General features: G+C 42.4%; 1 protein-coding gene across 1 annotated transcript; it reads left to right on the top strand.

Annotated features, from left to right (window-relative positions):
• The first annotated feature begins 14,345 nt into the window (after positions 1-14,345).
• atp1b1b (ATPase Na+/K+ transporting subunit beta 1b) lies at positions 14,346-22,902 on the top strand. The gene is made up of 6 exons (XM_070994126.1): positions 14,346-14,559; positions 17,195-17,323; positions 19,879-20,034; positions 20,209-20,393; positions 21,053-21,136; positions 21,287-22,902. Exons 1-6 carry the CDS (start codon positions 14,469-14,471, stop codon positions 21,545-21,547), a joined length of 906 nt encoding a protein of 301 aa, XP_070850227.1. The 5' UTR covers positions 14,346-14,468; the 3' UTR covers positions 21,548-22,902.
• Positions 22,903-23,096: the final 194 nt, after the last annotated feature.

Genomic DNA, 23,096 nt, shown 5'->3' with positions numbered 1-23,096 from the left:
CCTCCTGGGGCAGAAAATTTCCCACAACCTCAAACATATCAGAGCTCAAGTGGTTCCTGGGAAAGGTCAGGTACATGGCCAAAATCTTCCCAGAGTTCTCTATAGCAGCACAACCACCATAAAAACTCTTGAAGATGAAGGTAGGATGGCTGTCGGAACCCACACAGTAGACTGCCTTTCAAGACTGAACTCTGCCATAGTATTTGCACCTATGTTTGTTTATTTGTTTGTTTATTTGTTTATTTATTTGGATCCTCCATTAGATACCACAAATATGCAGTAGCTATTCTTCCTGGGGTCATGTTCTGCTGTGACAGAGGAGAATGTAGCAGCACATCAAGTGGGCAGTTATGCCATCCATCAACATTACAGCCACCATTTTTTTTAAATGTTGAAGATTGAAGGGAAAATATTTGAACAGTATAGAAATACAGTGGGAGAGGTTGACAGGTTTGCTACGGACCCCTTTAATGTCAGCACTTTCTATACAAACACACAGAGTCACGTGTCTTTCTCAAGAGATGTGTGCACAGTTTTGTAAAAATTATGAAATAAAAGTAAAGTTTGAATGAGACGAGATGAATAGTAGTGATGTGTTTAATAAGAAGAGTCTTTGGTTGCCTTGGTTAAAAAATGAACCGCTGCAAATGCAAGAGCGTAATGAGTTCATCGTGACACATCATATCTGAATGTAGGATAGTAAAGTGCAGTGAACTCATTCTCTGCTCGTGCAGCAGGAGCTGAAAGAATGTCCCAGTCAGCAGTTTTCTCAGTCAGAGAACAGCAGCAGAACGTAAGAATAGGACAGAAGAGCACAAATGAAAGTGAGGACAAACTAATCATTTAATCTCCTCTCCCACAGAAGGATGTGAGGCTCCATTGGGTGTGACAGTACTTTTCCGTCACCGGTGACATCTAGAGGACAAAGCCTCCTTCTGGAGCACCCACTGCAATCTGATACTTTCTCTCTCTTTTATTTTTTTCCCCGTGTATGTGTGTATGTTCCATCTTGTACATGGAAATGTTCTGTTGTTACTAATAACACCTTTCATGCTGGTAAAAAGACCTGTGTGTGTGTGTGTGTGTGTGTGTGTGTGTGTGTGTGTGTGTGTGTGTGTGTGTGTGTGTGTGTGTGTGTGTGTGTGTGTGTGTGTGTGTGTGTGCAAAAGCGTATTACTCATGTTGTGGGAGACATAAATCTGTTTACACAGTCACATTGTGGGCACTCGTCTGCCTTAGGAGGACAAAATGAAAGTCCCCATGACATAAATCATACATTTTTAAGGTGAACACTGAAGGTAAGGGTGAGGGTTAGACAAGTAGTACTTATGGTTATGGTTAAGGTAAGTCTGTAGCAGATTAATATAATGTCCTCAAAAGTGATGGAAACACGACTCAGCTGTGTGTGGCTGCAAGATATTTACTCCAGTAATTACAATGACAGTGCATTATGTCCCCAGACTTACTGCCTGCACAGACATGTGTCAGTATGAGAAGCTGTGAAGAGACATTACAAGGATGCATTTAACTCTTCTTCTTCCGTCTTTTTGTACAGTTAGTGTATCCCAACAGCAATCCTCTGCTCTATATTATGTTTCACTGTGCAAATGGGTTTCTGCTTACAGATAAGCATGATTGTATTTGGACAATGAACTGATTCTCATTATGATCTGCTTGCCCAATGCTATCGTATGGTATGCAAAGAACGTATGCATGGCTGAAATAGCCTGGAATTGAAGGTGAGCATTCGAAGGACACCACACTTGCCGCAGTCCTTATTTCTTGGTTCACTGCTCAGGTGATCTACGGGGGGCGGAGATTACTGCAGCTCCTCTTATAGGATGGTGTTGTAGGGAAAAACTGCAACGTACATAGAAGTTGTTGTGGGAACATGACTGATGTCCCCTGTTTCTATGTCAAGCCTCCAGAGGTCAGTGTGGCCTTAGTGCCATGTGAAGGGAGCAGAGCCAGGATCAGTTAAGCAGACTGTGCAGGTGTAGTAGTGTGGATGTACTCATGCAGACATAGAGAGGAAGTAGTAGTAAGGAGGGGGCTGGACAGAGAGCCCGGACAAGGGAGACAGGAAGAGCTGCAGTGTTCTGCAGGGACAAGGTGACTCCTCTGCATAACAGATCTGTTCACAAACGAAACCTGATCAAAGTCCACACACACCTGTGCAGTCAGAGGGAATGTTTGTATCACATATTACGCCCAGTTCTAAAGATGAACAGCTCACCAGATAAGTTAACCATTTCCTAGCTACACAAAATGGTCTTATGAAACAAAAATCAAATAAATTAGGGATAATGTGGATAATGCTGACAGTGTCAGGTTAGGTCAATGGCAGAGGGGAGCACAGACATTGGATTAAAAATGGAAAAAGTCAGGGACTGTAAAGTAATTGGGCTGGGGGAGGTGGCTGAAAACTCTGTTTCACTTTCTAAAAAGTGAAGCCCTTCTCACCGTTATTGTTATTTTCCTGGTAATTTTGTTGTGCTTGTATTCATTTACTGCTGATATTGAACTAAAACAACTCTAAAAAGCAAAGCCACTTTTCTTTGCTTCATCATTTTCTGTCACACAGGAACTCTCCAGCACCGTGACTTCATGTTTTCAGAAGATTACATTCTGAGATTCTTCGGAAACACTCCTATTGTCTGCCTCTCTGTGGTATGGTTAGATGACGTTCAAAGACCGCATGGCCTTGCTGAAGATGAAAGCTGGAGGTTTACTGTAGTGTGATGGAGAAATATTTTGAGTATGGTTTCAAAGCCTCACCACAAACACTGAGTCACAGCAGATTAATTAAATTATTGCTTGATGTGAGCTTGGCCCTGAAGACGGTCTGTGACCATATTGCTAATATGTACGGTCACACACCACGGAATGGATAATATGATCCTCATAATGCACAAAATTTCAGTCATTGCTCAGTCATGTCAAAAAGTACAGTATGTATCACAGCAGCCATGCTCTTTTAGTAATGCTCTGATCCAACTTTTTCTCCCTTCATACAAATTCTGACACCTCAACTCAGTTTCTGTGCAAGAAGTGAGTACCAATTTCATACTAGATCTCTATTTTTTCCCCAAACATGAAATCTCCATATCGTACTGTGTTGAACTCAATGGGGTTATTTTTATTTAAAGTAACATAAGATACCATTCTGCACTAAAAATTCTTATTATTATCTCATGGTCTCCTTCAGTGAGTAAAATAAGCTCAGCTGTCATCAACTGGCTATATGTAAAACTTGTTATTATGTAACTGAATTGACATTGACACGCTGCTGCAGACGTCGAAAAATGGCTTAAAATGTGAAAAAGAGGATCTTATTAAAGACACTATCCACTTACATAATTATAATCCAGTGTGTTTGGATCTTAACGTATGCTATGCGGCAGAAGTTGGAACATCTTGCTGCTTGCTGTTTCAGTTGTGACCATTCTTTATATAATCTGTCCCTTCCAAGTCTTTGAACTTTGTGAGGGTGTAATACTAAATCACTGGCTTGCCCCTTTAACTGCACATTCCTGATGAATGTTCCAAACACATGCTGCCATTGTCAATGCAAGACAGGTGAGAGTAGACAGGTGAAGGGGAGGCCAGAGGGAGACTGTCCTCTAAAAAAGACTTTGTTGACATTGTATGCAACTGACTATTGATCCGTAATGATGAGTTTGTTATTGTCACAGAGCCTGTTGATGTCCACTGCTACTCTGATTTGTCTACAACTCTTCTGTTAGTTAAACAGATAAACCGTCTAATCAGTGAGTCCAGTCTCCCAGTCCACTGATGACCATACTGTACATACAAAGCATGGATGAGTTATACAGTCTAATGGCCACTGATAGGATCTCCTGTGCTGTTCAATGAAACACCTTGTGGGCATAGATTTTTGGCTGAAGAAGTGTCTTCTGTCCAGCAGCATGTTGTGGAGGTTGTGGAAGACATTGTTAGGATGTTAACCAATTTGGACAGCATTCTCCTCTCTGTCAGTGCTTCCAGAGAGTCCGCCTTAACTCCTCCTCCTTCGACCACTGAGCTGGCCTTTCTCACAAGCCTGTTGAGCTTGCTAGCATTTTTCACCCTCAACCTCCAGTCCAACACACTGCAGACAGAAAATATGCAGCATCTATTGAACCCTCTAAATCTCTGCGGGAAGTAGAGCCCTAGAGTCGAGTAGGTCACTCTAGCCCGTCGTCCAGGTGCACTCCAACGTCATTGTAGGAGTGAACCACCCCAACATCCTCCCCCTGGATGGATAAAGGGATCAGAGGAGCCTTAGTCTCGCAGAGGTCAATAATTCCATTCATCTTGCTTATGTTCAGCACAGATGGTTCAATCTGCACCATCCAACAAAGTCATCCACCAGGCCTCTATATTCCTACTCCTGTTGTCCACTGATACACCCACAATGGCAGTCATCAGAGAACGTCTATACTGTAGGTGACATTACTCAGAGTTGTGGCTGAAATCAGGGGAGGATACAATAAACAGGAAGAGGGAGTGGACAGTCCTCATTGGACAGTTGCTCATCGCAGTTCCTATTTGCAGTTCATCTGTATTACAAACTGTAGCTTGCCAGTCAGGTAAGCTGTTATCCAAGATTCCAGGAGTTCACCTGCATGAGCCTGAGCTTATATCCTAACAGCAGAAGCCGGAGCACTGGAAAAGCACTAGAGAAATCCAAGAACTTGATCCTCATTGTGTTTCCATTGTGTTTGAAAGGGGTCCAGTGCTGCTCTGACCAGGGGCATGAGGTGGGAAAGTATCAGTCTCTCGAGAGTCTTCATAACATGGGATGTCAGGGTCTGTAGTGATATGAAACTTTTGGGTGCCCTCTCCTGGGTACCTTAGTTGCAGCACTCCACACAGCTGCATAGCACATGTCTTGAGCTCTTCCATTCTCACCTGGTTTGCTGTAATGATTGGAGGTTTTGGGTTGTGTGTTCCCATGCTAGGTTCTGGGGTTGGGGCATGAGTGGCTGGTTTTGGAGTGGAGGGCGGTTGCAGTGTCAGTTGACTGCATGACTGTGACTGAGCAGGAGTCAGTTTGACTGCTCTCTTTACAGCATAATATTCCCTTATCAATCCAGCAGATAGTCTGTTAATGGTTGTGTGTATATGACTGCAGATCAGATCAGTTGTGACAGGATATGTTGCGTTACTCTCACCTTGTGCTTCAAGGACATCATGGCTTCCGTTAGACTCACAGTGTTTCCTTTGTCTCTTATGTATGGCCAAAAAGTCTGTTCTGCCTTTCACCAAGTGCTAATATGAGATCATACTGCACTGTAAGTCTACAGGAGTGAGGACTGGGATCACTCTTTATTACCTCTATGAGATGGAGAGGATATACTTCAGTCAATGTCATGAAGTCAAAGTTGGGACTCCCCCAGTAAAAAATATTTTTCTGAAAGTTCCTTTTTCTTGACAACAAACTTGACAACAACATGATGAGGACAAGATTTTTGTTGCCAAAATCACAATCATCTGACTTTGTTCAAATTGCAAACAAGCAGACTCTCCAAAATGCTGAAGCCTACCGTTTAAAGTTTCCTCTTTGAAACAGTTCTGAACTGAGATTAAGCACTTCAAAAACTTTCAAAAACCTCTGAAGTGTGACTACATAGCGCTAAATTACTCCTGGTTCAAAGAGGCGTAGTCTAATTCTGTAGATAAAGTTATCTATCTGGCTCAAATATTAACCATCACATGAATTATTGGAAGGAATGAGTACTAAACTTTGAACTGGGGTAAGCAGCAGCTAAATATGAGTGAGATGTAGATTAATTTGTAACTAGCGCAAAGTTTTGCAAGAGCATATGTTTCACCACAGCATCAGGAGTGGCCAGTCAGTGTGTCTGGTCTGCATTAAAGAGGTCTGCAGCATGGTGACAGCTCACACAAGAGGGGAAAAACAATGAAAGTTTAATAGGGAGGGTGTAATATTACACTGTGGACACCAGCAGACGGTCATATTCTCTTCTAATTTAGACTATATGGCAGAAGCAGAAGCCACTGACAGATGACTACTTCATAATAATGTCATGTATAATACAAAAATCTTGGCTTTGTAAAGGATGTCTTGTGGTTAATCTGAATGTTTACCTTATAGCCAAACCTATTTGAAGGTTCCACTTTTCACACACTTCACGTCCTATTGTTATATTTCCCTCAGTGTGATTATTCTCTCTGTATGTCCAGTTTAATTTATAATGTGCATATTGACGGCAGCGATGGAGCTGATGGAATGCAAGTAGCCCTATCTAGTTTCCACCTTCATTCTGTGACATCATATCCTACCTTCAGGGGATAGGGTAACAGAGTCCAACAAAAGAAAAACATTAACCTAAGTGTATCATCAACACAACTGCAGGCAAATCAGTAATACTGATAGAAATCGCACACTTGAAATGTGCTTTTTGACATGAGATCATATGGCCCCAACAGGATGATTTCTAATGGTATTGGTCTTAGGTTAACTAAATTTCTTAATACACGCCTATATGAGATAAATCCACAAACACACCAGACATCTGTCTTCTTTGCTGTAATTTGAATATACAGAGAGCAGCAGATTTGGACTTCAATCTCATGTATGACAATTTCTTGAACTGAAGTTATCCTCTGTGTTTTATAGTTCACAAAAGCACAACTGCTTGTCTTCTTTTTGTTCACTTCACTTAGGAATTGCAAGGTTCCAGCCGTTTGGTGCCGGGTTGAACGAGTTAAGTGTAACCACTGATTATTTTTCGCAACTCTTACACATTAACCAGTGCCTTTGTGAGAGGACATTTAGACTTTCCATAATGATCTGTGTCAATTATTGACCCCTCAGGCATTATGGTGTGGCCTTGGGCTTGGGTCGCAACTGACAAAAGGACTTCAAACATTACATTTGGCAAAGTTCAAGGGAAGCACAGAGAGACTTTGGTATCAGTATTCCTCTGTTTATCTTAAAATATCACTACTGTTACTACTACTACTACTTCTACTATTACTACTGTGTGCCCTTTAGCCCTTCTGTTGTTTTGCCCTTTTCAGCACAAATGTCACTGCATATAAATAAGCTGCTGGTTGCCAACCATGTTTGTTTTGGTGCAAGAACAGGTGATAGTTGGCATTCTTATGGGGATTTGCAGGGCCATCTGCTACCAGAACTTCAGTTCCTGCTGACATATTCAGATACGAACTAACGTATTATTGCTCTTGGTCTTTTCTTGGGATGTGCTGATGATAAGAAAGATAAGAAAAAATGCTCCATCAGTGAGCTCTACTCTCTTCATGAAATGCCATGCACTAACATCCTGCAAAAAACATACTATGGCTTTCCTGTCAGTGTTTCTCCTATAAACAGCTGCACAGTACAAACAGTACACTCTGCCATCAGAGTGCACGACATGGTCAAGGTCAGGAGCTTTGTCTGTGGACACAGATATGGGTGTACATGAGCCTGACTGTATAATGCAAAATATAATTCTCTATACCTCTATCATCCTGTCTTTATGCTAAGCTAGGCTAACCACGTTCTGAATTCCACTATGCAATTAAAGAATGACTACATTGATGTGTGGGAAACGTAATTATGATAACATTAATATGACATGAACACAACACTGAGACACAGACATGAAATTGATATCAATCTTCTCATCTCACTCCATAGATTTTTTTTTTTAATGTTGCACTATTCCTTTAATAAGAAATAAATCATAATATGACACAAACATGCAATTTAGAATATGAAAGCAATGCAAAGACAGCAATGTAATGTGTTGCTGAAGTGCCAGTTATCAGGGTCTGCTCTTTCATTTGCATGTGAAACTGAGAGGAAGCCAGCAGGAAATAGAATGTCACAATCCACAGTTCTTGGATTAATTAGTAATTAACCTCTTTGACCCTGCCAGGCATGGCAGTCGGACAGTTTTTATAAAAGGTTCCAACTTGTTGGGCTGAAGATTTGGGGAAAAGAAATGCAGAAAACGATGTGAAAGACCTGCAGAATATGTCTATTAGATGTAACTGTGAGGCAAAATAACTCATCCTTATCCTAATTCGCAGTATGTGAATTAATTAGGGTTATCTCATTGATTTAATGCATGTACCATCGTCCATCATAAAGCAGTATGGTTTGGATCTGGTTATTAGTCCTACAGGAGCTCAACTCACTCACTTTCAACTAAACCAGCTACAAGCTTTCACTTTACATGATCTGTCCACTCTTTGGACGATGTTACCTTCATTTGAATGTGGTAACTGAACCAAGTCAAAGGGAGTGGGCAGGGCAAGATTCATCATTAGAATAGGTTAGGTCAGTTTTTATATATGAATATGCAGTTCTAAATGAATAAATGCTGATGGTTGTACGTCATTATTGTACATAGGCATTGTTAAAAAAAAAGGTTGCACCAACCTTAATCAATCACTAATTTAATGCACCACCTGGCAAGCTGTCACAAATCAAACACACCTGATATGTTGCATGACTCACAGGTTCGCCATGGGTTTGGCTAAAGGCTATATGCTAAAATGCTCAAGGTGGACCCTCCAGCAGTGACTGCTATATTTACTGCATTGCTGAAGAGGTGTGGAGGAGGAGGAGGAGGAGGAGGAGGAGGAAGAGGAGGAGGAGGAGGAGGAGGACTTTCTGGTCTTTCTTACAATTTCTGTCATAGCTGTGACTCTGGTGCCTCTTTCTGTTCAAAATGTTTGAAAACTTCGAGGAGAGCAGTAGAACAGAAAGGCTAAGAGGAACTGAGAATGAACTGAGAGAGACAGTTGAGGACTTCACGGTGCTCAAGTTAGAGGCTTGTTTTAAACCATAGCGGCAGGCGATTGGTTCATAATAATAGTTGATGGTTCACATTCCCATCAGTCAGATCACCGGTGGTTACTCCTCAGGTCTGCTTTTCAAGAGAGGGCCTCCATCCTCCCCTTTGCTCTGCCCCTATCACCACAAAATGCATGGGTGCTGCACTTATTCCTCCATGGCAGAAGGGCATTCAGGTATTCAGCTATCTGGATGATCGTCTGTGCTATATCAGAGAGTCGGGACCACACAGAGCCACACAGAACCTATTGGCACATATGGTTGTGCTTGGATTGCAAATGAATGCAAAAAAAGAGCCACCAGGTTCCTGCCACGTCAGTCAGGTATTTGAGGCTTATTCTGGATTCAGTCCCTATGAAGGCATGCTTGACCCAGAAGAGAAGGAGGGCAATAATAATAATAAGAGTTAATCACGGGCTACACTAACACTACATTAGTGTTAGTGGTGCAGCGTCAGAAGACGTTGAGACTTTTTTGCTGCTGCCCAGGTTGTGCCATTTGGCCTATTGCACACATGCCTGCTCCAGCTTTGATTTGGATGCCAAAGGTTCCTCGTGATGGAGGCAGTTTACTTGGCGTTGATACACTTCCTCTCAAATATATGGGGAAGGCAGGTCACAGTAAGGATAGACACAGCTGTGGTGTTTTACATCAACCGTCAGGGCAGGTTGACGTCTCCATCCCTGTATGCAGGAATGTGTTGGCTGCTCTTGAGGGCTCAGTCCAAAGGTGTGCTTCTTTCATCTTCCAGAGTCCCAGAATTCAGAGGCAGAGCCCCTGTCACAGACAGGTCCTCACCCCAGCGAGTGGCCCTTACACCCACAGATATGGCTTCACTTTGGTCAGGCAGAGGTAGAATTCTTTGCCACAGCAGAGAACACTCATTGATGCACACCTTGCAAAGACTACTGGGGACGGATGCCCTGACCTGACATTCATGGACTAGTCTGGGACTGTATGCATTCTCCCCGCTTCCTCGAATGCCATTTTTCCTCCGGAGGGTGAGACTACTGCACATTCAGGTACTCTTGGTGCCATCGAATATGCCACAGAGACCATAAATGTAGGAGATCCATGAGTTATTGGAGGGCCAACTAAATGTTAGCTAAATGGTATAAACATACAAAAACACCTGTCTTTAAAGTCAGCTCTCACAGCCAATGTCCAGGTGCTACCGCAAGGAAGACTGGTTGGTGTGTTTTCCTCAGATGCGATGTTCATCAGGAAACAACTCCAAACTAGATCCATCAATGTTACACTCCATACCTGTCAACATTGAGATTTAGAATATGGGAAATTTTCCCTGGGCAGTCCTATCACCTTTACCACTGTCCATATATCCCTTACATTTAGACGCACTGAATCCTAAAAGCACCGCTTGAAAATATCAAAACAACAAGGATTCCTCCTACTTACTCCATTAAGTAAGTGATGACAATAAGGTGGTCCAAATTAGGGTATAATCTTAGTTTTTTTTTTTTTAAGCAACCCGTCCAGCAAAGGATAGACGCCCTGTGTTATTAACACTGACATGTTGAACTACTTTTGCATATTTACTTTACCCTAAAATGTGCCAGTAGTATTTGCACATTGTCACTTAACTTATGCTGCTTGACTTTGACTTGAAGGCAACAACGAGTAGTAGCCAACAGCAAGATGTGTCATGCCTTTGCCATCCTAGATCCTAAATGGTGCGCATCAGAGGGGCTTTGTAAGTGGGTATTCGCCATGCCAGCTGAAAAATATGCAGGTATACGTTGTATACCTGCATATACCCTGCACTACACCACTGCTCCTGCCATTTGAAGAAACTGTTGTACAAACTTTTAGCTTTTGGCAGGTACCTCACCCCTTTCACCTTCATCCTTCTTGTTTCTTCTTTTTCTTGCTTTATTGGCAGGTGCCCTTTGAGAGAATTATTTCTCATCAGTTGGTGTTACAGCAGATGTTTTCCATATTGTCACCTACTGTACCAGAGGGGAATGTAGTAAACATCAAATAGGTGGTTATGCCTCCTGTCAGCCTTTTTTAGGAAGGTTAAAAATATGGGAAATTTACAGGATGATGGGAGAGAAGGGTAAAATACAGGGGGTTGACAGGCACACCCACATTAATTATGAAAGCTGCTGCAGCCACAGTCGGTGAAAAAATGTTGGTGAGAGCTGATCAGACGCAGAAAATTTCATTTGTATATTGTTAATGGTCGCATGAGACCTGTGCAGGCCTCAAACAGGAAGATTCACTTTCACCTTGAGTCCCCCTCCCCCACACCCTGACAGAGTATGCATGTTTATTGTGTACACAAGCTGACAAAAGGTAGTTGTCTAGGCGTGGTTGCTGTCAGACACCAGGCTATATCATTAGCAAAATAGTGAGCTTTATCTCACTGGCTGCTCCACAAACCCTGACTCTGTGATTCCAGCCTGATGGTTACCTTCACATTAGCACCATCATACAAACACAGGAAATGAACATTGTAGTCATTCAAATTATGACCAGTTTTGGATTAGGACAAGTATACTGTAGTAGCACGGTTCTCTGGAATTATCAGAGCTTGCCATGTTTTGGAGCTTCAGATAGGTGGGATTCACCTCTAAGACTGACTTAAAACAGTCACAGGGAATAACTGAAATCAGTGTAGCTCAAAATAACTTTTTTAAAATTGAAGCTGCTACAATTTTACCATCCTGCTACTCTGAGCAAATTTACAGTGAATTCTGAAATGATTTGCAGCTGTTTCATCCTTACAAAAGTACAACATAACATTGGTTTTAAATAAATGTACCTGAGAAATATTTACAATTAGGGGATACTTTTTCACTTGAGGAAATAGTGCATTTGTTGGGGACTGTTTTCAGTGATTAATCCACATTTTGTGCTCTCATCAGTATTTCGCGCAGCAGGACAGCATATGTGGGACTGAGACAAAAGCGGTAAAGAAGAAACATATCACCCACTACAACAGTGCAGCTCATTGATGAAAAACTATGGAGTTCTAGAGGAAAAAGATCAGGCCATGGATACACTAGCACTTGGTAGCAGGATACATTCATTCTTGGTTTGAGTTTCAAGGCAAAAATGTTCATAGGTGTACCAAGGTGGTGCACACCTGACCAAATGCTACATGAAGCATGCTTGTTGGGTTTCAGAAAGTTACAAAAAAAAAAATGTCGGACACAGCACAATTCTGTTAGATGATCCAACAAGCACTTCTTTTAAATCACACTGAGGCCTTTAAGGGGATGAATGGCGCTGACTCAGTGTGCCTTGAAGACTGGCTAGATGCTCTGAAAGTTGAGCCACAGTCTCACACTCTAAATGAAGCAGTGTCTGTCAGGACAGGAGTCTCATCATCTCCTCCTCCACACTAACAGATGTCTGTGTGGAAGGGTCCTCACCAATGAGCTTTTATGGTGTGTCTACAAACCACTCCTTGGTTTCCTTATAATAATTTCCAGGGTGGTGTTTACTTTTCAACCATACATCATGTCTAATACTTGCTTGCTTGAAAAGACAAATTTGGTTGTTTTTTAATCAGATGCATTTGAGTATTAGTGAAGACGTTCTGCTTCAGTTCCTTTGTGTAACTGTTTCTTTACTTAACAAAAGGGTTTGTGTTTGGTTAGGGTTAGGGTTCGGAGGTTAAAGTTACTCAAGACTTGTGGAAGGATGGGGCTTCATTGCGAGCAGGAGGTCAGGTGAAGGAGTACATGATGCTGGGCAACATCAGTAATTTGACTCCTCCTGCCCTTCAGGTGATATTTAAAGGTCAAAAACCCCATGTGCGTAATCCCATGTGATCACACCTATAGACACATGTTTACATTCAAACAAATATACACAGCTCAAGAAACCCAGATGGCCGCACGTTACTGAACGATTTCACACATACATGCATGAGAACACACATCACACACTGCTCACATAGTCAGACAAGAATGTGAAGTGGAAGGATGAACACACGCTTGTATGGTCATGGTGTGTAAGTGTGTGTGGGTTGAGAAGGCAGTGGCGGTTCTTGTCATTTCAAGTATTTTCAAAATGAATTGCGGTGATGTATTTAAGACATGCAGTCATTTTGGACTAGGCGACACAGTACAGATTAAAAGCCTCTTATTTCGAGCTCTACGACTGACAGCAGAAATGCCCTTGGAGCTGGCTTAAGGGAGGGGTTATAGGATGTAGAATGCAGGATATATATACAGGTTCCAACTACATGTGTACTGGGCAATGTTGTGTAACTGGAGCTTATTATCCCTGCAGTGTGACAGGGGTGTCTGTGAGGAGGGGTCCACTGCATACAACAAAGTGAAACTGGGAACAGATTTGAGTGTGAGCCACACAGGCCTCCGCTAAATGAACTCCATTTTGTTAGTGAAGGGGATAAAATGATTGTATCGTTTGTGCGATAATGAGTGTTTTAGAGAGACCGACCGCGTTCAGAATTGTAGGTTGGTGCACTGTAATCTGGCACTCTGCGTGTGTCTTGTAGTAATTGTTGGCATGCAGTGACTTAACCTGAACTGTCATGCTGAATTACAAGTCTTTAGCCCCACATGGATATCCATTAGACCTGTAAAAGAGCTTGCACTTTAAAAGCTTTGATTTGCAGTTGCACTCTTTTACTCTGTCCGCCCCAGAAAAATGTTAATCAGTAGGATGTATGTTACTTTGTTTTTAGCAACATCGCCATCGATTTAAGTGAACGCACACTACCCACATCCTACTCTGTGCTGAAGTGTGTAAGATGAAAATCTGGACGCAAGTTCAAAAACTCACTGTCCAGGTTTTTCTGGTATGGCGCTGACATCCAAAGTTAGGTTTAACCAGTGTGTTTAGGAGTGTTTTTTTTGTGTGTTTGCTTTTTTTTTTTGTAATATAAATCTCCCAGGTTCATTTCTCAGGTTACTCTCCTGGAAATACCTTTCAGACAGCAGCTTAACAGAAAGAATCTGACTCCCTTATTGTCCCTCTGTAGTGTGTGACACTTTACATACTCATGAGATGGATGGATGCCTTAGAATATTTCAGGCTGGTGTCACTGTACTTATCCACACTCACTATTCATGACTGCTGCATCACCTGAAAAGGGGGGCTGCTGGGGGAGAGAGGATGAGGGCTGGGTGCTGAATCCAGCCTCCAGACTTTGCAATATGTACCACTACTACCCCAGTGTCATATAGTTTGCAGTACGCGTGTTTTCAGGTGAGGGTGTGCATATTCACAATGCCCCTTCTGCAAAAAAGGAGCCAAAGGAGCACCATAGTTTTTTTTATTCGATAGAGAGACAGATAGAAGATTATTCAAGGTAGATTTCAACTTGCACAAGTCTGCATAGCTCAACCAAAACCGCCTGAGCATAGCGCTCAGTGTCCGCATCTATACGTTGTCTGTCCGTCTTCTGGACGTCAGAGAGACGCACGGCTTCTTCGCTCCCTAATTGGCCGCCAATACTCCGCCCTCCTACTAGGTAACTTGTTGAGAGTTTCGGGCGGAGCCGAGGAGGAACGATTTATATTGAGGAGCGTTCCGGAGGACAGAGCTGGGCTTACTGCGACGGGTCGGCGTGAACAAGCGGAGGGACCCTGCCGGCGACCGAGCGAAGGAGCATCATCCAGGGAAATAAAACAAAATGCCTTCAAATAAAGACGATGGCGGATGGAAGAAGTTTCTGTGGGATTCTGAGAAAGGAGAGCTACTCGGTCGCACCGGGGGCAGTTGGTGTGAGTATGTTCGCTGACTGCACGGGGGATTCGTGGTGAATCGGGGAGCGCGCGCTCGGGGTTGCAGTGACGCGCGCCGGCCGGCCGGCCGCCTCGTGTTTCTTGCCACCTGTTTGATTAACCGGCAACATGATTCATTTTTGCGCCATCGTAACTATAACGTTAACAAGTTTCACTTATTTACTATGTCCCCAAATGTGATGGAAAATTCTCAGCTCCCAAACATCCTCAAATAATAATTAGCTTAGTGATGGTTAAAGTAAGGTCATGATATGTGTGATTATTTTTTTTATTTATTTATTTATTGCGAGTTGTAGGCTAGTAGCGGAATCCAAAATGCTTATTTTACATTCAGAGAGTGTAGACGCTGCGGCGCAGACGATGGAAAGCGGGCTAATGTTTGGACCTCAGTCTTGTCCACACTGGCTGTTTGTTGTCGGGGAAACGTCAAGTTTGGCATTTTTTGGAGTGGGCATTCAAAGGGTTAAAAATGCATCACGGTCCAAGGTGAGTCAAGGTGATAGGCCCTAATGGAAATGGAGAGAGGACTATTGATCCGTGTCGGGTTCCTCTGATCAGATGTCACTGTAATCTAACGAACAATACAACTGATTAAGTTGTGTGACCTTTCTTCTCTTGTTTCTCGAACTTCGCTGCAGCAGTGCACGCGTCCTTGTTCCTCCTCTCAATGTCACACGAATCCTCAATCCTGTCTAGACCCTAACACCTGGGGGAAAATAATGTTTCAGTGACATGATGTCTGCTCAGCTGAGGCGGCGAAGCAGCCCTGTCATGCATCACGTTTTGTCACCTGAACGGGATTTTTCGAGGTGAGGGTAAGGCGCCCAGTGTTTGGATCAGGGAATCTGTGGCACAGCATTTGATGAAACACTGGCTACTGCAGGAGCACCGGCTGAGTGAGGCTGATGTGTGGAGCTCTGGGGCTCACATTTGTCCTTCTGAGGTCATCTGAAAATGCTGATGCATTTGGTGAACGTGCCATGCGCAGTGCCGTGCTGGAAGGCAGTGATGAAAGGAAATGCAGGCTGATACCAGGCCACCTCAACAAACAAGTTTAAACTGCAAGATATCAAATATGTTTTTACTCCTGCATCTTTAAATGGCAGAAAAGCATGAGTGGAATGTAAATTGTCCTTTAGCTGTGGCTCGTCTAAAGCAGAGATAAGGGGAAACACATATCTAGGAAAGTCAGGTTTACGATGCAGAGAGGACACAAGCTTTGCTTGCACGTCCTTGTGATGTGTCATGTATTAATTGGTTCATGCTGTTTGACCTTTTGACTTTGCCTCATGCAGCAAAAAGACTGACAGTGTAGCTCGCCAGCTGCAAGGTTAACGTCAGCCGTGCTTTTTTTTTTATTGCTTTTGCAGTGCAGACAATAGGATTGTGACACTTTGTTGCCTGTAATTCTGCAGTCTTCATGTTAAAAATCCATTACAGTGAGGAGCCAGCAGAGCATTTAGTCATTTCTGTTTTGAATGTACAGGCTTCACAGTTGAATTCCTGTAAGTCTGTAAAGACAATGGCTGCCACTGTTGGACTTTTATGAATGCTGACTTTGTAGTTCCTTCCATCCATGGTGGAGGCTCTGGTAGCATGTTTGCGTCTGACAGGCGCTCTTGGAGCTGAAGCACAGTGATGGACTGCTTCATATCGAAAAAAATTAACACGGGTGACATTTGTTCCGTGGGCGATGTTCTTCGACTCCTCGAAATGACACTTTTGATGCCTCATATTTCTATCACTTCAACACCATAAGTCTTTGATCCAATAACACACTGGTTTGATCCAATGTGATTTCTTGTCTTGCGCCAAGCAACTTTTCCTTTTTTAAAACAAATATCTGCAATCATTCACATCAATGTAAGTTTTCAGCATCTCTGCGCACAAAGTCAAGCCCTGTGAAGCTACCTGAGGACTGTGGCTGAACAGCCATTGTTCAGGTCCTGCTACAAATACTGGATTAGATTTTGGTCTGCTGGGCCATGATCAGTCCTAGAGTTAACTTTATGGTTGTGTAGTAGTGGTTGTTTTTTTGGGTTGGTTCTCTTTCAAACTGCTGGAGGTTCTCCATTTTATAATTTTGCTGCACAGCTTTGACCCTCACCATGCTGTGGATTCTGGGTTTCGTCTGATGTGTGGCGGTTAGTGTCAATCACGAGACCATGCCTTCTGGCCAACACAAGTTGACCTGGCCATGTGAGGCATTTCTTTTAAAATAGTGGCTTTCTCTTTGCCATACAAGCTGTGATGCTGATGGAGCACATGAAACATAACATATTGTACAGTCTTCTACCACCTCAGCCCTGCAGCTGCTGAAAGGTCGGACACATACTCTTGATCTGGGTGGCCTCACTTGCATGTGCTCTTTCCATGTAGACAATGATTTCTAAAACGACTGACTGTGCGAGTGGAATCCAATCCATTGCACTGAATATCAAATAGATTATTTGAGGGATTTTTTTGCATACTGCTAGAAACTGATTTCAACCTCATGGCCCAGCCGTGACCTTAAGCAATTTCCTTGATCTTTCTGAGACACTCACTGCAGTAGAAAACCGTACTGTTTCACTTTCTGCTTCTCCTTCACCTTCTTCTTTTTTCTCCTCCGCAGTCAAAATTTTGCTGTTCTACGTCATTTTCTACGGATGCCTGGCTGGGATTTTTATCGGAACCATCCAAGCCATGCTGCTCACCCTGAGCAGCTATAAGCCCACCTGGCAGGACAGAGTCGCACCCCCCGGTAAGAAGTGTTACCCACTCCCTGCCTGTCAGGATGCTAGCACGCAGGACTGCCTCTGAGTCTAAAATGCATCTGTAGACACTCACACCTCATAGTAACAGTTAAATAAAGAAGGAAATGGGGTCATGGTATGCTTCTTACAAGAAAATCTATGACCTATGTATGCTTACTCACTGAATCACAGGCTGTCTTCTTAGTGACCATGTTGACATGACAAGATTGTTTTTCATGACTGTCACAGGGTGAAGCCGTTTGTGAAACATTCTGGTCAAGCAAGTATTATTATGTATGACGTTGAGTTCCAAAGTTAGCTGTGGGATGTCTGATCTGTTTTTGGAGACAAATATACAAAGACACCATTAATTTTGGCCTCCACCCAAAAAAATGACATACAAATTTAAAAACCTGCCCAAATTATGCATTTTTGTATAGTCAGATTTATCCTTTATTCATTCTTCTATCTACATCGCTACTTAGCATGTGAACATTGGGCTGCTAATGATGAATTTAATGTCTAAATGTAATGATACATTTAATAGAACTATCTCACCATAAGGTTGATCAAGATCATGGGATATCATCAGAAGATCCACAACAGCTAATACTAAATGGAGCATTTATTGGGATGGTTCTCTCAACCAATGTCAAGAATGAGCTTTGAATCTCAGAAATGACGTCTATTGAATTATCTTTCTTAAGCATGATTAAGATGTCATATCTAAAGATTGGCTATTTAAAATGATAGACATTCATGGTCACATGGTTAACCATATTTTTTTTTACTGATGACTACAGGTGTCTGGAGAGGCACCTGCATATGTGTCCACACATAGATTGGTAGAAGTTGTCAAGAGTTCTGAAAGTAGATAAACAGGGTTCTCCAAGTCTGATGATAACCGCAGTAGTGCAAGTGTTCTGCCTTGGTGACGTACTTCTTCATAAAAGTCAAGGCATGTTTTCTGAGTTGGTAGATGTGATTAACTTAGGCCTGCATATTGTTTTGGAAATAAACTCTTCATATATGTTCATATCATAGTCCGAGTGCAGCGCCTGCACTGACAGCAAACCTCCCCTGTGTACACACCACAGCCTGGTTTCCATGGAGGAGAAGGCCAGCTGGTGTTTACCTGGTCAAACTGAGTATGTGCAGAACACAGTCAACTGTTGAGTGGACAGGATGAAGGCTGGTTGCAGCCAGCTACTGTCTGACTGCTGTTTGAGTCTGTTTCAGAGTTCCACTGTAAACCATTCGAGGTTAACCAAGAGGTGTATCTGATAGTGTTTTGTTCATCTGAGGTCATCCAAACACAGCTGTGTCACAGGGGAATCTACTGTCAATGACCGGATCTCTGGTCAGCTAATTGACACAGTGCTTTGAACATGCAGCTAATAGATTGAGCTAACAACACAGATCAGATCAGATCAGATCAGGTGCAATGTGTAAGATATGACCAGAATGTTAGTTTAAAACATTCAAAACAGGAACATTTTCTGCAGAATGGGAAGAAATGGTGGTTCTAGTGTTTTATCAAAGATATCTTTGTATTATGTTGCAGATCTCTACTGATGTTAGCATGCTAACCAGCTAGCCCCAGCCCATCATGTCTCGTACAAGCTCTCTTAGCTTTTTATTGTAATAAATAGGCAAAATAATCTCTCAAAATGAATCTCTCAAGAAAGGAAATATTCTTCCACCTATTTTCCTTATTACGCAGAAAATACAACCACACCCCATCTGAATTCAAGTTTCTCCCTTTTTAACAAACTAAAACTAGCTTAATTGCCATCTTAAATGTGTTTGGTCCCGATTCAGCTGTGTTCACTGGGAGGCTGCTGAGCCTGATTCCGTTGCCCTCGGTGTAAATACCAACAATCCCCAGGTGCTTCTAGCTTTTGGTCTGGCACACTCAAGTCAGCAAATATGGTCCCAAGCTGCCCAACTAACTGAGCTAATTAGGAAACCGCACTTAGTAGCTATAGGACAAAGATATATATTGTATATAGTATGTATAGTGAGCAGCAGTTAGTGGTTACTCTGGTGATATGCTGCCCCCTATTTGTTTGGAGAAACCTTCAGCAACTTTTTTTTTTCTTTTTTTTTTTCAATGTTTGTTGGTACTGGGCTAAAGGACCAGCCTAACATTTAAAGAACCACTTATTTGACTCACATGAGGTCCATCAGGTTCATCTGAGTCCAGTACAGGAACACTGCAGGTCTGGACCACATTCAGCCTATTTAGCTAATCCTAGCACAAAGACTGGAAGCAGGAGGAAACCGGATCTGTGTCCAGGAAGGACAGGCACAACATTGACATTGATCATCTCGTATAAATCTGCAGAAGTTGAAAAAAATGTATAATTCCCACATAGTGTTCCTGAATGTGTCACAGTAACTCTGAGACATCAAAACTTGAATATCTGATTTTCTGCTCTTCATTCCAGATATGATGGTTCTATTTCTGACTTTTTATTCGTCTGTTCTGTGGGAACAGAATGCACACGTTTGATATAGTATTAATGTTGATAACAAGCAGATGATCTGTTATCCCCTACAGGCCTTTCACACACCCCACGGTCAGAGAAATCTGAAGTGTCCTTCAACCTCAATGATGTGGAGACCTACCTGCCTTACACCAAGGCCTTGAAGGACTTCCTGGCCAAGTATGATGAAGAAAATCAGAGGGACCAGATGAAGTTCGAGGACTGTGGAGGTAAGTTTTACTAATTGGATCTTCCAGAATGTAGTATTGTTACAGGCAGAGGGAGGTCACTGGACACAAGAAGACTTGCTTTCTTCTCAGAGAAGTTTCCATGTTTTACAGGCTGGACTTTCAGACACTGTTAATAAGTCCTAATCCAAGTTAACCCTTCACTCCCCCCTCCAGATGAGCCTGCAGAGTACAAGAATAGAGGTGACTTGGAGAGTGATGTGGGCATCAGGAAGGCCTGCCGTTTCCCCAGGTCCGTCCTGGGACCCTGCTCTGGCATTGAGGACCGAGAGTTTGGTTTCAAGGAGGGCAAACCCTGTCTGATTGTAAAGCTCAACAGGATTGTCAACTTCCGTCCAAGGGTAATTTTAAATGAAAGTTTCTCAACCACCTGAGGAGAGCAACTTTTACAATGTAATCTCATGCCCAGGCCTCCTTCATTTCCACCATGTGCATCTGTGGATACGATCTGAATCATGACATCTGGTCACAGCACGATGCCCGCATTGTGATCAGATCTCAATATGCAAATCATGTAGGCAGTGCTGGTGGGCATCACAGCTGACATGATATGTCTCAGGTCAGGGAAAGTGATGTAGAGTACCCTCAAGGCGAGGGTCACATGATGGAGACAGCAGAAGGCAGCCTCTTGTACTTACAGAAGGTCAAAGCCAGTGCAGAAGTAGCTTAGCACTAGTGCTAGCTGAGCTACCGTCATCAGTCATGTAATCCCTATCTTGCACATTGTAGCAATGCTGCTGTCTGTTGGTTGTAATGTTTTTTTTGTTTTTTTTTTCAGAATGTTTCCAAACTACACAGAGGTCATTTACACCTACTGAGATCTGATCACAATGAGAGCTAGCCCTTTAGCTGTGGTCCTGTCAATCACATTGCATGGTTTGTTTACAGAACCAGATGCAGGTCGCATATTAGTGCCAGGTGGACATGGGATGTCTGTATGAAAAAGAAAGTAGTGTCTGTGGATCTACTGAACCACCTCTTAACTTATTGTCTTGTTCAGCCTCCTACCTCTAATGACAGTATCCCTGAGGAGGCTCAACCCAGGGTGCAGCCCAATATTATGCCTCTCTACTGCACCAACAAGGTACACACATTTACTCTTGTGTATTTTTTACTCTATAGTGTAGTACAAATGTGTGTGTTCTCAAAATTAATTTTGTGTATAATCCATCCAAGATCTTTGAAACATCTGTTCTGTTTTGACATTCCATAACCTTGTCTGTTTTCCTTCCAGAAAGAGGAGGATGCTGGTAAAATTGGGGAGATTAAGTACCACGGAATCGGCGGTGGCTTCCCCTTGCAGTATTACCCCTACTATGGCAAGCTGCTGCACCCTCAGTACTTGCAACCGCTGGTGGCTCTGCAGTTCACCAACCTGACCCTGAACACTGAATTGCGCATTGAGTGCAAAGTGTTCGGAGACAACATCATGTACAGCGAAAAGGACCGTTACCAGGGACGCTTTGACATCAAGATCCAGGTTAACAGTTTATGACCGTCATAAGGACCATAGCACTTTCCCTGACCGCCCCTCTCCCCAGGCCCCCTTTGTCCTTAACTAAATCTAATGTAGGAGATCATGAGTGAGGGGGTGAGGCTGTAGCGGTTAAGTCAATCACAGTTAGTCTTGAATGAATAAATGAAAGAAAAATCCTGATAGGGGACCGATGTGTAATCTGTCTGCTTTCATCACTAGCTTCTACACTTCTGTCTAGTATTAGAATGTAATTTAGAGGAAAAGTAGCAATAGGCTTAATAAAAAAAAAAAACTATTTATTCTGCTGTAAAAGAGACTTTTCCACAAGCCATGGGACATTGCTCATTGATGACTCTAAAGTCTAATTCCATCTCTGACGTGTAGCAAGCTGTGTTTGTCCCCTCTTTATATCGCTGCCTTGTGTGGTTTCAGTAGATATTTTTGGAGCGTGCAGTAGTCGCAAAATCTGGTCCTCCCAAACCACGCTGTTCCTTTTTGCCGCAAGTAAGCTTTAGCAGTTCTAGGTGTGTGTCAGAAGGTGTCAAACATGAACGCGCACTCCCACTTACTTAATGATTGAAATTGTTCTGTGTAAGGAAAAGGTTGCACTCCAGGGAATTTCTTTCCTTTTATATTTCTTTTACACGTGATCATGGGAAACTCTTTTTACTTTGCCTTTTTTCTTTTCATGCTTTGTTAAATCACTTAAATGTGCGAAGGGGTTTTATTACTTGGTTTCATGCCCTTAACTTTTGATTTTGCCTTGAATGTAGTAGACTTGTGTGTCCAGCCTGCTAGGCACTGGCCTGCTGTAATTGTAACAGTGCTAACTGAAGGAAGGGTCTTTTTTTTTTCCTTGGATTCATCACAGCATTGTGGTGTAGCTCTGAATGTTATAGCCATTAAACGTGGTGGAAGAATTTTATATTTATGCAGTTGTACATTTTGTTTCTTTGCAGAATATTGTAATGTATAAATGCAATACCAAAGTGACGAGTTGAACAGAGTCTTTATCAGAAGCAATGCAGTACTCGTTTTTAGGATCTCATCATGTTAAGTGCTAAAGTCTGTGTCTTGCCTTGCAACTTTTCAATAGTAAACTCGATTTGTGTTTTGGCCATGAATGTAGTTAGGTGTAGAATGAACAGGTAAAAGGCATTTTAATTCCACAATGACCTGATGGTCTTGCATTTAAAAAAAAAAAAAAAAAAAAAGCTCAGTGGCTTTAGATGACTCATGATGATGGCTTTGATATTCCAAAGGATCTCATGTTGATGTAGAACACTCGACTTCAACTCAGTCAACTTTCCATCGGTTCATCCACCTTTGTCATTTATCAAAGATAGAAACAAATAAAATCATAATGGACCTTTCGCTTGTGTTTTCTTTTTCTATTATATTGTGACATTTTCACACATCCAGCATTTGACCATAATGTGTCCAAGTCCTTTTCCCATCATACACTGAGTGGAAGACAAGGATTGGAGCTTTCAGACTGTGTCTGAAATCCTTCCTACTTACTCTATAGTGCTCTAGATTTATTGTCTGTGATTTGATTTGAAGGCAA

This window comes from Chaetodon trifascialis, chromosome 24 (genome assembly GCF_039877785.1).
Source record: "Chaetodon trifascialis isolate fChaTrf1 chromosome 24, fChaTrf1.hap1, whole genome shotgun sequence".
NCBI lineage: Eukaryota > Metazoa > Chordata > Actinopteri > Chaetodontiformes > Chaetodontidae > Chaetodon > Chaetodon trifascialis.
This window is presented reverse-complemented; position numbering and strand designations above follow the sequence as displayed.